Consider the following 15,246-nt stretch of genomic DNA (forward strand, 5'->3'; position numbering starts at 1 on the left):
CCTGTCTCAAAAAAAAAAAAAAAAAAAATTCCCTTTCCGAAAGCAGAGTCTGAAACACATGATTATTTATGGTTTCTTTGAGTTCTTTGATTTATAGCTCCTTATTTGATATAATAATGCTAGTAAATATTTTTGGATTGAAACTTAAAATGCATTCACTTAGAAAAGGGATGGAGGCTTAAAAATACTTTGATTACATCTTGTCTAAAGTTGATATAAAAATCTTCATTGCAAAGTCTGAGCTGAAAGCACAGTGATATATAAAATTGTGAGGGATGATGTTTGGCACAGCAAGCCATTTTAAAAATAATTATAAGCCATGGTGGAGATAAATCTTTTATAAATTTTTTTTTTTTTTTTGAGACAGGATCTCACTCTGTTGCCCAGGCTGGAATGCAGTGGCGCGATTTCAGCTCACTGCAACCTCTGCCTCCTGGGTTCAAACAATTCTCCTGCTTCAGCCTCCCAAGTAGCTGGGATTACAGGCACTTGCCACCACGCCCAGCTAATTTTTGTATTTTTAGTAGACAGGGTTTCACCATGTTGGTCAGACTGGTCTCGAATTCCTGACCTTGTGATCTGCTCACCTCAGCCTCCCAAAGTGCTAGGATTACAGGCATAAGCCACTGCGCCCAGTGAATATTATAAATCTTAATCCTCAAAATGTGTGATTCAAAAAGAAACATATTGTAAAGAAATGCACTTAAATGCATCATAGTGTTTTGTTATGTGAACAAAATAAAAGACTAATATTATCATTTTTATTTTGTCTTGAACTGTTGTGATATTGTGATTTTAAAAAATATGGCTGGGGGCTGGGTGTGGTGGCTCACACCTGTAATCCTAGCACTTTGGGAGGCTGAAGCAGCAGGATTGCTTAAGGCCAGGAGTTCAAGGCCAATGTGGGCAATAAAGCAAGGCCTTGTCCCATTAAAGAAAGAAATTAAACAAAATGGCTGGGGCTGGGTGTGGTGCCTCACTCCTGTAGTCCCAGCACTTTGGGAGGCCAAGGCAGGCAGATGACTTGAGTTCAGGAGTTAAAGACCAGCCCGGACAACGTGGTGAAACCCCGTCTTCAGTAAAAATTAAAAAATTAGCTGGGTATGGTGGTGTGTGCCTGTAGTCCTAGCTACTCAGGAGGCTGAGGTGGGAGGATCACCTGAGGCTGAGGAGGTTGAGGCTGCAGTGAGTCAAGATCATGCCACCACACTCCAGCCTGGGCTAAGAGTGAGCCCCTGTCTCAAGAAAAAAAATAAGAAAAGAAAGATGGCCAGTGCAGTAGCTCATGTCTGTAATCCCAACATTTTGGGATGCTGAGGCAGGAAGATCACTTGAGGCCAGGAATTCAAGACCAGACTGGGCAACATAGCAAGACCCCATTTCTATTAAAAAATGTTTTAAAAAAGAAATATATATTTGGTCTCTGCCCCTGGTTTTTTGGCACACAGCTCCTAAAACTTTTGGAATTTCTGGAGTGGTAACAGTGTCTTTTGTATGCTAATGAGACAATTGGTGGCTGGGGGTCCCCATACAGCTTCAGGATGGTGGCTGGATTAGAGGTCTGGGACTTTTGGCACCACCCCCAAACTCCAGAGATGGGAGAGGGGCTGAAGGTTGAGTCAGTCACCAATGGCCAATGATTTAATCAATCATGCCCATTTAACAAAGTCTCCATACAAACTCAAAGGGACAGGGTTTGGATGAACTTTTGAGGTCGGGATTCTTGGAGGGTGGTGTTCCAGGAGAGGGCATGAAAACTCCCTACCCGGTCCCACATATGTTGCCTTATGCAGCTTTTCCATCTGGCTGTTCATCTATATCCTTTGCAATACCCTTTAAAATAAGTGGGTAAACATAAAATAAAGTGTTTCTCTGAGTTCTCTGAGATGCTCTAGCAGATTAACTGAACCTGACAAGACAGTCATGGGAACCCTGATTTATAGCTGGTCAGTCAGAAGCAGAGGTCACAAGCTGGGACTTGTGATTGGTATCCGAAGTAGGGGGGCGGTCTTGTGGAACTGAGCCCTCAACCTATAGGATCTGATGCTACCGCCAGCTGGACAGTGTCAGAACTGAATTACAGGATACCTAGCTGGTGTCCGCTGCAGAACTGGTTATGTGTAGGCAGAAATCCCCACAAACATTTTGGTGATCAGAGCGAGGTGTTCTGTGTTGAGTATTGTGTTAACTGTGTGTAAAAGTGGGAAACACACTTTGTTTTCCTATCTCCTATAACTGTAAACATGGTAAATAACTGTAAACCAAAACAAAACCTGATTTGCTTCACTTACCTATAAGGCTAAAAATTCTGCGAACACATAAAGTTGAAAAATTCCATTTTGCCCTTAAATTGTCAGCAGCTTGACCAGACAGGATCATACATAACCAAGAGCCTAAATAAGGCAATGAAGATAAAAGCCCATTCTGGAAGGAATAAGAAGATACAGGATTAATTACGGTGAGAGAAAAAAACAAAACATACACATTCATCACAGCCAATGACCACCACTCGAAAGCAAAGGAAATGCATAGCAATATGTTGTTAATTTTTTAATATAATTACAGTAAATAAGTCTGGCTGTCAGAAGGATTATAGGGTTCAGTCCAAGGCAGTCCCTAAGAGTCTGTCTCAGAGGGAAATAAGCCTTGCCCTAGTCCTGTCTGCTTCGGGTAATCTTGACTGTTTCTCTGGGATCTGGGTTGTGATAGAAGACAAACCTTCCTGTTAGCCTATGGATTCTCCCTACTGAACATTTTCATCTTCCATTCTCACTCATTTATTTTTTAAAAACATTTTTTTACTATAAAATAAAACGCAGATGCAGAAAACCACATAAGTCAAACATAGCTTAATGAATCATTCTTTTTTTTTTTTTGAGATGGAGTCTTACTCTGTCGCTCAGGCTGGAGTACAGGGGTGCAATCTTGACTCACTGCAACCTCTGCCTCCTGGGTTCAAGTGATTCTCCTGCCTCAGCCTCCCAAGTAGCTGGGGTTACAGGTGCCTGCCACCACACCTGGCTAATTTTCTTATTTTTATTAGAGACGGAGTTTCACCGTCTTGGCCAGGCTGGTCTTGAACTCCTGACCTTGTGATCCACCCGCCTTGGCCTCCCAAAGTACTGGGATTACAGGCGTGAGCCACCGCACCCGGCCTCATGAGTCTTTCTAATGACCATCTAGGTCAAGAAATAGAACTTTGCCAGCCTCACCAGAAGACCCTTCATGGTCCTAGTCCTATCACAGCCCTCTTCCTCCCCCTTAAATAAGCATTAACCTCGTTTTGGTGTATAGTAATCATGTACTCACTTTTATTTATAGTTACATCACCCAAATGTACATCCCTAGACACTTCAGTTTAGTCTTGGCCGTTAAAATTTTTTTGATTTGCCTTTTATGTCTCTTTAAATCTGTAAGTTCCCTTCCATTCATTTTTTTCTTACAATTTATCTATTAAAGAACCTAGGCCACATTTTGCTTTTAGGAGATCAGTGTCCAGTAAAACCATAACTCAAAAGTGCATTACATGTTTATTTACTACACACACACACACACACACACACGTTTATTTTTAACAGAACTGGAGAGTCATTTTTTTTTTTTCTTTTGAGACAGAGTCTTGCTCTGTTGCCTAGGCTGGAGTGCAGTGGCGTGATCTCGGCTCACTGCAACCTCCACCTTCTGGGTTCAAGCAATTCTCCTGCCTCAGCCTCCTGAGTAGCTGGGATTGCAGGCGTGTGTCACCATGCCCGGCTAATTTGTATTTTTAGTAGAGACGGAGTTTCGCCATGTTGGCCATGCTGATCTCGAACTCCTGACTTCAAGTGATCTGGCCGCCTCAGCCTCCCAAAGTGCTGGGATTACAGGGATGAGCCACTGCGCCTGGCCTCTGAGAGTCTTTCTTGATGGTTTCTTTTCCCTCATATTTCACGTCCAATCACCAAGCATTGCCTATTCTACTTCCCTTAAAAAAAAAAAAAAAGGCTTGGCTGGGCACAGTGGCTCATGCCTGTAATCCCAGCACTTTGGGAGGCCGCGGTGGGAGAATCACTTGAGGATGGGGCTCAAGACCAGCCTGGCCAACATGGCAAAACCCTGTATCTACTAAAAATATAAAAAATTAGCTGGGCATCGTGATACATGACTGTAATCCCAGCTACTTGGGAGGCTGAGGCAGAATAATCGCTTGAACCTGGGAGGTGGAGGTTGCAGTGAGCCAGGATTGCTCTGGTGCAGTCCAGCGTGGGTGACAGAGCAAGACTCTGTCTCAGAAAGAAAAAAAACAAAAAACAAGAAAAAAAAAAACACTTCATTCCATTTAGACTTCTGCACAGTGGGATCACATCTATCATTATTTGTGGCAAAATCCTGTATAAGAATAAATGGTTTCAAAATATTAGTAGGAGAATAAAAAAGAATAAGCTGTAGTAAATCAGAGAAGTGAATTTTCCGATCTTGATTTTGTTTCCTGGTGGGATAAGGTTGATAATTCTTCACAGTTAGTAATTTTTCCACTTCAAATTGCAATGTTAAAAACTGCTGGCTAGGCACGGTGGCTCATGCCTATAATCCCAGCACTTTGGGAGGCCAAGGCAGGCGGATCACCTGAGGTCAGGAGTTTGAGACCAGCTTGGTGAACATGGTAAAACCTCGTCTCTACTAATAATACAAAAATTAGGTGTGGTGGTGGATGCCTGTAATCCCAGCTACTCGGGAGGCCGAGGCAGGAGAATCGCTTGAACCCGAGAGGCGGAGGTTGCAGTGAGCCAAGATTGCGCCACTGCGCTCCAGCCTGGGCAACAACCTAAATACACTAAAGTCTTCAGCATTTATACATTCCACAGGCACCTTCCACAGTTGTTAAGTTTTCTCTTCAAGGATATGATCCCTTGTATTCATTTATTTAAAAAAATTGATTCCAATTTTTTTGCAGGCACGTTGGCTCACATCTGTAATCCCAGCCCTTTGGGAGGCCAAGGCAAAGGGATCACTTGAGGTCAGGAGTTTGAGACCAGCCTGGCCAACATGGTAAAACCCTGTCTCTACAAAAATAAAAAATTTAGCCAGGTGTGGTGGCACACACCTGAAATCCCAGGTACTTGGGAGGCTGACAGAGGAGAATTGCTTGAACCCGGCGGGTGGAGGTTGCAGTGAGCTGAGGTCATACCACTGAACTCTAGCCTGGGCAACAGAGCAAGACTCAGTCTTAAAATAAAATAAAATAAAATGAGTTTCTGGTGGTGACGACCTACCCACGAGAACACACCTCGTGCAAAAAATCTCCTTCATCCCTCTCCAGAAGAGGAGAAGAGGAAACACAAGAAGAAATGCCTGGTGCAGAGCACTAATTCCTACTTCATGGATGTGAAGTGTCCAGGACGCTATAAAATCATCACGGTCTTTACTCATGCACAAACAGTAGTTTTGTGTGTTGGGTGCTCCACTGTCCTCTGCCAGCCTACAGGAGGAAAAGCAAGGCTTATGGAAGGATGTTCCTTCAGGAGGAAGCAGCACTAAGAGCACTCTGAATCAAGATGAGTGGAAAACCATCTCAATAAACACATTTTAGATAAAAGATTTTAAAAAATGAGAGATATGTGACTCTTGCTTTCACTTGAATACTTGCAGGCCATGGTAGGGTTATTTATTTTGTTTTTCTGTACAGACGGAGTCTTGCTCTGTCACCCAGGCTGGAATGCAGTGGTGTGATCTTGGCTCACTGCAACTTCTGCCTCCCAGGTTCAAGGAATTCTCCTGCCTCAGTCTCCCGAGGTGCTGGGATTACAGGCACGAGCTGCCACGCCTGGCTAACTTCTTTTGTATTTTAGTTGAGATGGGATTTCACCGTGTTGCTCAGGCTGGTCTCGAACTCTTGAGCACAGGCAATCCGCCCGCCTCGGCTTCCCAAAGTGCTAGGTGCGTGAGCCACTGCGCCCGACCACTGTAGGGTTATTAACCAGCCTAATTTCAATATTGTTGTGTCTCAGGGAATAGGGAAGCTCAAGGAGAAGGAAAGAGATGGGGTAATGGCTGCTTGGCAGAGCCGTCAGAAGACACTCAACATTTATTAAGTTTGCCATCTTATATGGGGAAGGATTATGGTGCCCCCCACAATTACAACACTAACATCAAAGATCAAGAGCCCTGAAGTGAGCACATGCTGTTGGAAAAATGGTGCTAACAGATTTGCTCCATGCAGGGTTAGCACAAATCTTCAATTCATAAAAAATACAATATTTGCAGAGTATAATAAAGCAAAGTGCAATAAAAGGAGGCATGCCTGCACCACGCTTCTCAAAGCAAGCTTATTTTGAACAAAGGCCATCTGATGGCCGGGCAGGGTGGTTCATGCCTGTAATCCCAACACTTTGGGAGGCTGAGGCAGGAGGATCATTTGAGCTCAGGAGTATGAAACCAACCTGGACAATAATGGGAAACCCCATCTCTACTATTTAAAAAAAAGAAAAACAAAAACACCTAGGCCATTTCATGAATGTAACACATTGATTTTCAAGAAAAAAAAATCAATTAAAAAATAGGCTATATAATTATAGAATTATTTTCAAACTCTATTCACATTTCTTTTTATTTTACAGAATGAAAGAAGGTCCTATATTCATATTTCTTTTAATTTTAATTAAGATAAACCTTTTTGTCTATGAAAATGCAAGATAAAAGATCCTTGTTTTAAAGTACACAACATTAATTACTGGCCAGCTATTGATATTTTATTTCTTCCATATATAGTTCTTCCTGGAAAATCTCAAGTAGAAACATCAGTGTAGTAATCTTTAAATATACTTTATAAGTAAAATAAGATATTTTGTTAATATGATTTTGAGAATTTGTTTTTTTTTTTTTTTTGAGATGGAGTCTTGCTCTGTTGCCCAGGCTGGAGTGCAATGGCATGGCCTCAGCTCACTGCAACCTCTGCCTCCTGGGTTCCAGTGATTCTCCTGCTTCAGCCTCTCGAGTAGCTAGGACTACAAGTGCCTGCTACCATGCCTGGCTAATTTTTATATTTTTAGTAGAGATGGGGTTTCACATGTTGGCCAGGCTGGCCTTGAACTCCTGACCTCAAGTGATCCACCCACCTCGGCCTCCCAAAGTGCTGGGATTACAGGTGTGAACCACTGGGCCTGGCTGGATTTGCTATTTTTAATCTTCCTGTGGATCTCAGTTTTACCCCAAATGATAATTACCAAATTAACCTTTCAATGCACAGTTGAATGCAATTAATCACTGTAGTAGTATATTATTTATTTCTTTTTTAAAAATCAGCCCCACTTTATAGTTGAAATGTAGTAGTAGATTATAATCAGGCTCTGTTAACAGAGAACTTGGGAAAAATAAGATTGCTCACAATGAATCCATCCCATTATATTGCCAAAGCCTAGTTTCAATTTAACTTCTGTCAGTGCAATTTGTGGAAATATTTCTATATAGTGATCTTGTTTTTCAGAAGTAGACAGAGGAGTTCTTCACAGCTTAGCTGCCTGAAGTTTTAAGGTTTGGTCCACATAGCCAGGCCAATGTTTATAGTATACTTTGGAATGTGAGTGACTGAGGATTCACTTTAATAGTTTTAAAAGCAGGTAAGTCCATGTAGCCAGTGCAGTTGTGCAGTCAGCCTTGTTAGCATTTTTTTTTTTTTTTTCCTGGGACAGAGTCTTGTTCTGCTGCCCAGGCTGGAGTGCAGCGGCATGATCTCAGCTCACTGCAACCTTCACCTCCTGGGTTCAAGAGATTCTCGTGCCTCAGCCTCCCTAGTAGCTGGGATCACAGGTGTAGGCCACCATGCCCGGTTAATTTTTTTGTGTGTTTTTAGTAGAGAGGGTTTTGCTGTATTATCCAATCTGGTCTCGAACTCCTGGGCTCAAGCAGTCCTTCTGCCTCAGCCTCCCAAAGTGCTGGGATTATTTATTATTATTATTATTTTTTGAGATGGAGTTTCACTCTTGTTGCCCAGGCTGGAGTGCAATGGCTTGATCCTGGGTCACCACAATTTCCGCTTCCCGGGTTCAAGCAATTCTCCTGCCTCAACCTCTCGAGTAGCTGGGATTACAGGCATGCACTACCACGCCTGGTTAGTTTTGTATTTTTAGTAGAGATGGGGTTTCTCCATATTTGTCAAGCTGGTCTCAAACTCCTGACCTCAGGTGATCTGCCTGCCTTGGCCTCCCAAAGTGCTGGGATTATAGGCGTGAGCGACCGCGCCTGGCCTTTTTTGTATTTTTAACAGAGACAGGGTTTCACCATGTTGCCCGGTCTGGTCTCGAATGCCTGGCCTCAAGTGATCCACCTGCCTCGACCTCCCAAAGTGGTAGGATTGCAGGCGTGAGCCACTACACCCGGCCTGATGTCGGGCATCCTTACATGTGCTTATTGGCCATCTGTGTATCTTTGGAGAAATGTGTATTCGTATTCAAGTCCTTTGCCCATTTTAAAAACTGAGTTGTCTTTTTATTATTGAATTGTAAGAATTCTTAATATGTCTGGATACTAGACCCTTATTAGATGTTTGATTTATAAATGCTTTCTCCCATTCAGTGGGTTGTTTTTCATTTTCTTAATAGTCCTTTGATGTATAAGAATCTCTAAAATTTAGGACAGCAGAGTAAAATGGAAGATACAAAATAACTGAATTTTATATAGATGAGAACAAATTCTGTGTATGGTCTTATACTATATATATAAGAAGCAGATGATTATTTTTTCTTACCTCTTGAACATTGAACCTTAGGATCTCCTTCATATAAGTAGGCAGTAATGTCAATAAAGTATAAAAAGTCCAGTTGTAAGAAAAGTGTGCAACTACGATAGCCCAAAGTGGCAGGGATTTTAAAATGGGTACCCACGGCACTGACTTCTGTGAAGAAAGCTGAAGAAAACAGGAATAATTAGGATAAACTACGGCTATGTTAATGCTTAGATCTGTACCGTATCAGCTAAAACTCTATCCAGAATTCATACAGAATATCACCTTAATTAGTAAACTCCAAATTTTTAAATCAACTCCTTTGAAATATTAAATAGCAAAATACATGATAAATATTTAGTTGTTTGATTTTTTAAAAAATATATTAACTAGAAAGTCCATGATTCAGATTAGAGGAAAAAGTAAAAATGTATTCGTAGAGCTATAATGTCAACCCTAAACATTCTTTATGAATGTCAGAAGTCACCTGCAGCATTGATTTATCTATTTCTTTTTTTCTTTTTCTTTTTTTCTTTTTTGAGACAAGTTTCACTCTTGTTGCCCAGGCTGGAGTGCAATGGCACAATCTCGGCTCACTGCAACCTCTGCCTCCTGAGTTCAAGTGATTCTCCTGCCTCAGCCTCCCAAGTAGCTGGGATTATAGGCATACTCCACCAGGCCTGGCTAATTTTTGCATTTTTAGTAGAAACGGGGTTTCGCCATGTTGGTTAGGCTGGTCTTGAACTCCTGACTGCAAGTGATCCGACCCAAAGTGCTGGGATTACAGGCGTGAGCCACCGTGCCCGGCCTGAATTCTCTATTTCTAAAATATAGTTTCACAGTCAGATTCAGAGGTTGACATAAGGATAAAGGAAAGAGATTGGAAGGTCCTGTTAGAATTCATGTTTAATTATCCAATCTTTATTCAATTGAAATGATTTATAAAAATTAGGCAATACAAGGTTTCTGTATGCAGCCATATGCAGTAGTGGTCTTTAAAGCAGGGTAAAAGCACCATAGGGGTATGCAAGATGATCTGTTGGGGGTGAGGAAAGACATATTTCTATTTATTTCCATTTTTACTCATTTTTATTATAAAAATAAAAAAACACACTCTATTAATATTTAATAAATATGTTGGCCCTCGAGTATGTCAGGTGATTACAAATCGTATGAGTCCCCCAATTCAGAGGGGTTAATAATGGCATCCTCACTTGTTTGTTTGCCCTCAGAGTATTATAGCATATTGCAGTTTAAGTACTATTTTATTTTATTTTAAGAGAGTCTTGCTCTGTCACCCAGGCTGGAGTGCAGTGGCATGATCTCGGCTCACTGCAACTTCTGCCTCCCCACTTCAAGTCGGATTCTCCTGCCTCAGCCTCACGAGTAGCTGGGACTATGGGCATGCACCACCATGCCTGACTAATTTTTGTATTTTCAGTAGAGACAAGGTTTCACTATGTTGCCCAGGCTGGTCTCGAACTCCTGACCTCAGGTGATCCGCCTGCCTTGGCCTCCCAAAGTGTTGGGATTGCAGGCGTGAGCCACTGCACCTGGCCTATGTATTTTTTTTTGAGATGGAGTCTTGCTCTATTGCCCAGGCTGGAGTGCAGTGGTGCAATCTCAGCTCACTGCAACCTCTGCCTCCCGGGTTCAAGCAATCTCCGGCCTCAGCCCCCCAAGTAGCTGGGATTACAGGTGTGCACCACCACATCTGGCTAATTTTTGTATTTTAGTAAAGGCGGGGTTTCATCATGTTGGCCAGGCTGGTTTCGAACTCCTGACCTGAAGTGATCTGCCTGCCTCAGCCTCCCAAAGTTCTGGGATTACAGGTGTGAGCCACTGCCCCCAGCGTAAGTGATTTATTTTAAGTGTCTTTTATATTTATTTATTTATTTATTTATTTATTTTTGAGATGGAGTCTCGCTCTGTTGCTCAGGCTGGATTGCAGTGGTGCGATTTCGGCTCACTGCAACTTCTCTCTCCCAGGTTCAAGTGATTCTCCTGCCTCAGCCTCCTGAGTAGCTGGAATCACAGGCACGTGCCACCATGTCCGGCAAATGTTTTGTATTTTTAGTAGAGACAGAGTTTCACCGTGTTAGCCAGGATGGTCTCGATCTCCTGACCTCGTGATCTGTCCGCCTCAGCCTCCCAAAGTGCTGGGATTACAGGCGTGAGCCACCATACCCGGCTGAGCTGCCACTTTTCTTGATGAGTCCTTTGTCAACTACTTCGCCAAGCAAAATAATGGCAGATCATTAACTATAACATAGTCAAACACATTGCTCCCTTTAAATATTATTATATCAACAAATTATGGCTGGGCATGGTGGCTCACACCTGTAATTCCAGCACTTTGGGAGGCCGAGGCGGGCAGATAACTGGAGGCCAACAGTTCGAGACCAACCTGGGCAACATGGTGAAACCCTGTCTCTACTAAAAATACAAAAATTAGCTGGGTGTGGTGGTGCGCAGCAGTAATTCCAGCTGGTTAAGAGTCTGAGGCATGAGAATTGCTTGAACCCGGGAGGTGGAAGTTGCAGAGAGCTGAGATCACGCTACTGCACTCCCGCCTGGGCGACAGAGCGAGACTCTGTCTCAAAAAATAAAAACAACAAATTATTTGTAATTTTTAAGTTATAGCAAAGAAGTTTTTTTCTATTAAGATGTAAATTTTATGTATATTCTGTTTATTTCATCTATCAATCCTTTAAAAAGTCTATTTCTGTATATATTTTATGATATACATAAGTATCATAGTACATATAGATAACTTAAGAATAAATATACGGCCAGGCGTGGTGGCTCACGCCAGTAATCCTAGCACTTTGGGAGGCTGAGGCAGGCAGATCATGAGGTCAAGAGATCAAGACCATCCTGGCCAACATGGTGAAACCCCGTCTCTACTAAAAATACAAAAATTAGCTGGATGTGGTGGCGCGACCTGTAGTCCCAGCTACTCGGGAGGCTGAGGCAGGAGAATCGCTTGAACTCAGGGGGCGGAGGTTGCACTGAGCTAAGATCACATCACTGCACTCCAGCTTGGCGACAGAGCAACACTCTGTCTCAAAAGAAAAAAAAAAATATATATATATACATTCAGATTGTGAGCCTCCCACCTGTTTATTGATTCTTGCATGATCAAGAAAGCTTGGATACCACTGATATTTAGGGCATCAGATTTTTATATTTTCTATACGCTAAGACTGTTGTTTTTCTCAAAAGCAAGAGCAATCTATGTTTCTGCCTTCAGAGTTCACAGTTGCTGTTATTTTAAAAAGAGGAAGAACCAGTATTGCCCAACCTTCTTCTGGCCTTTTTCATATGGACTTTTTATTTGACATCTTTGTAGATATGCTCTTGTGTTTTTTAATTACAAATTTTAAAAAATTATTATTTATTTATGAGATGGAGTCTTGCTCTGTTGTCCAGGATGGAGTGCAGTGGCGCGATCTTGGCTCACTGCAACCTCTGCCTCTGAGGTTCAAACGATTCTCCTGCCTCAGCCTCCCGAGTAGCTGGGATTACAGGCGCCTGCCACCACCCCTGGCTGATTTTTGTATTTTTAGTAGAGATGGGGTTTCACCATATTGGCCAGGCTGGTGGTGAACTCTTGACCTCAGGTGATCCGCTAGCCTCGGCCTCCCAAAGTGCTGGGATTACAAGCGTGAGCCAGTGAGCCATTGCGCTTGCTTGTATTTTTTAATATGATCAAAGATGTACAGATATAGGGAAACAGAAGGAGAGAGAACATTGATTCTTTTACAGCAGTGGTTTTCAACTCCAGCTATACTTTACAATTATAGGGGCCTGTGTTCTACTCTCTGCCTATTGAATAAACAAAACAAAAACAAGTAAGGCAAAAAAACTCTGAGTGCAGGGCCAAGGAATCTAAGTTTTAAAAGGCTTCACTGGTGATTCTATAGAGCAGTGGGTTCCCAAACTTTGCTGCATATAAGAATCACCCAGGGGAGCCTTAAAAACACTGAGACCAAGGTCACACCACAGACCAATTGAATAGGTTGTGGGTGGGTGGGAGGTAAGTATCCCTAGTTTTTGAAGATCCCTGGGTGATTTCAATGTGCAGCAAGTTTGGGACCCACTGCTGTAGAGATCAGATTTTAAAAAGTCTGCCCTTATCCTTCTTGATTGAAAAGCTCAGGGCAGAGAGGATTTTAGAGTTTGAAGGAATTTGGAACATAGCTCTTTTTATATGGCTTTGAAATCCACAAAGGAAGTGAAATCATTCTTTTATGCTGAAAGGTACAAGTGTAAATGTATTTGATCTCTGAAAACTGAATATATTCTGAAGAATGTACCCTACCTCTTGGAAATATAACCTGAAATAAGAAATATTTAATTTTAGTCACACTGGTATGTTTTCACAACCTATAAATATCAATTGAGTTTTTGATAATCTGATGTTTTTGAACAATCACCCAACCAAGATGAGCTGTATGTCTAACACATAAGCCCTTCACATGGCAGGTTCTCAATAGCTGCTTATCAAACGAATACAAGGCTCACAGGGTTAGAGGCTTAGAAGGAAGAATGTGAAATGTATGTATTCCAGCTTAGTGTTCATTTGTAATCTAGGTACAACACAACAGTTTTCTGTTCTCCCAATATGAATTGTAAGATCAACTTATAGTATTTCCACATTACAAGTTATATTTCAGGGGGAAAGTCTTCATTTATAAAAACTTTCAAGTTAAAGATGAAGTTTCAAATGTTACTAGGAGAAACTATCCGCGTATCTAGCAGACATTTATAAAAAAATCCTTCAAGAGTTTAAGGTAGTGCTGTCCAGTAGAACTTTCCATGATGATGGAAATGTTTTATATGCACATTGTCCACAGGGTAACCAGTAGTTACATGCGGTTATTAAATCTTGTCCTTCTAACAGGTTGATGAACGAAAATGAAGTGAAACAAAACCCTTGTCATATGTGTGACATATGTGTGACTGAATAACTAAATTTTTTTATTTTTAGATGGAGTCTTGCTCTGTTGCCCAGGCTGGAGTTCAGTGGAGCGATCTCGGCTCACTACAACCTTCGCCTCCTGGGTTCAAGTGATTCTCCCACCTCAGCCTCCCGAGTAGCTGGGATTACAAGCACTCACTGTCATGTCTGGCTAATTTTTGTATTTTTGTAGAGATGGGGGTTTCACTAAGTTGACCAGGCTGGTCTTGAACTCGTGACCTCAGGTGATCCACTCACTTTGGCCTCCCAAAGTGCTGGGATTACAGGTGTGAGCCACCACGCCTGGCCAGAACTAATTTTTTTTTTTTTTTTCTTGAGACGGAGTCTCGCTCTGTCGCCAGGCTGGAGTGCAGTGTCGTGATCTCGGCTCACTGCAACCTCCACCTCCCAGGTTCAAGTGATTCTCTTGCCTCAGCTTCCCGAGTAGCTGGGACTACAGGCGCGTGCCACTATGCCTGGCTAATTTTTGTATTTTTAGTAGAGATGGGATTTCACCATGTTGGCCAGGATGGTCTCGATCTCTTGACCTCGTGATCCGCCTGCCTCAGCCTCCCAAAGTACTGGGATTACAGGTGTGAGCGACCGTGCCTGGCCAAAACTAAATTTTTAATTAAATTAGTTAAATTAAAAATATAACAGCCACGTGGAGCTAGTGGCTACCATACTGGACAACACAAGGTTGGGCTTAAGAAGGTACAAAACAGCTTTTTTTGATGTTCTGGATCTAGAAATTATTCTCTTGCTATTGTTTCTAACACACTACTATCTTGCCAATCAAGCAATGTAAACACATACTCTCGATGGCTTCATCATATCTAATTGTTGGCAAAAAATTAAAAATTATGAAAGCATTTTTTTTTTTGAGAAGGAATCTCACTCTGTTGCCCAGGCTGGAGTGCAGTGGCGCGATCTCAACTCACTGCAGCCTCTGCCTCCCAGGTTCGAGCAATTCTCCTGACTCAGCCTCCTGAGCAGCTGGGATTATAGGCACCTGCTACCACGCCCGGCTAATTTTTGTATTTTTAGTAGAGACAGGGTTTCACCACGTTGGCCAGGCTTGTCTAGAACTCCTAACCTCAGGCGATCCACCTGCCTCAAAAATGCTGGGATTACAGGCGTGAGCCACTGTGCCTGCCACTTTTTTTTTTTTTTTTTGAGACAGGGTTTCGCTCTGTCGCACAGGCTGGAGTGCAGAGGCGCGATCACGGCTACTGCAACCTCAACCTCCTGGGCTCTAGTGATCCTCTCACCTCAGCCTCCTGAGTAGCTGAGACTACAGGCATGTGCCACCACACCGGGTAATTTTTAAATTTTTTGTAGAAATGGGGTCTCCCTATGTTGCCCAGGCAGGTCTCTAACCCCTGGGTTCAAGTGATCCTTCCACCTAGGCCTCCCAAAGTGATCAGATTACAGGCATAAGTCACTGCACCTGGTCCTGAAAGTTCCTATTAGAGGGCTACATTATTCTAAAATACCACTGCTGATAAAAGAAAATACATATGCGTGGCTGGGCATGGTGGCTCACACCTGTAATCCCAGCACTTTGGAGGCCAAGGCAGGTGGA

General features: G+C 42.5%; 2 protein-coding genes across 6 annotated transcripts in view; one reads left to right on the top strand and one right to left on the bottom strand.

Annotated features, from left to right (window-relative positions):
- Positions 1 to 15,246, bottom strand: part of SLC17A5 (solute carrier family 17 member 5) — a 72,414-nt gene that overhangs the window by 31,463 nt on the left and 25,705 nt on the right. For all 5 annotated transcript variants that reach the window (XM_009451561.5, XM_003311405.5, XM_016955862.4 and 2 more), the window contains 2 exons: positions 8,723 to 8,881; positions 2,292 to 2,424 (listed from right to left, as the gene is read on the bottom strand). In XM_009451561.5, the coding sequence (XP_009449836.1) occupies positions 2,292 to 2,424; positions 8,723 to 8,881 (292 nt within the window). The remainder of the gene's footprint in view (positions 1 to 2,291; positions 2,425 to 8,722; positions 8,882 to 15,246) is intronic.
- Positions 3,335 to 5,577, top strand: LOC107975198 (small ribosomal subunit protein eS27-like). Its single transcript, XM_063812722.1, has 2 exons — positions 3,335 to 3,412; positions 5,260 to 5,577. The coding sequence occupies exons 1-2, from the start codon at positions 3,335 to 3,337 to the stop codon at positions 5,515 to 5,517; spliced, it is 336 nt and encodes a 111-aa protein (XP_063668792.1). The 3' UTR covers positions 5,518 to 5,577.

The sequence above is a fragment of the Pan troglodytes genome, chromosome 5 (genome assembly GCF_028858775.2).
Source record: "Pan troglodytes isolate AG18354 chromosome 5, NHGRI_mPanTro3-v2.0_pri, whole genome shotgun sequence".
Lineage (NCBI taxonomy): Eukaryota > Metazoa > Chordata > Mammalia > Primates > Hominidae > Pan > Pan troglodytes.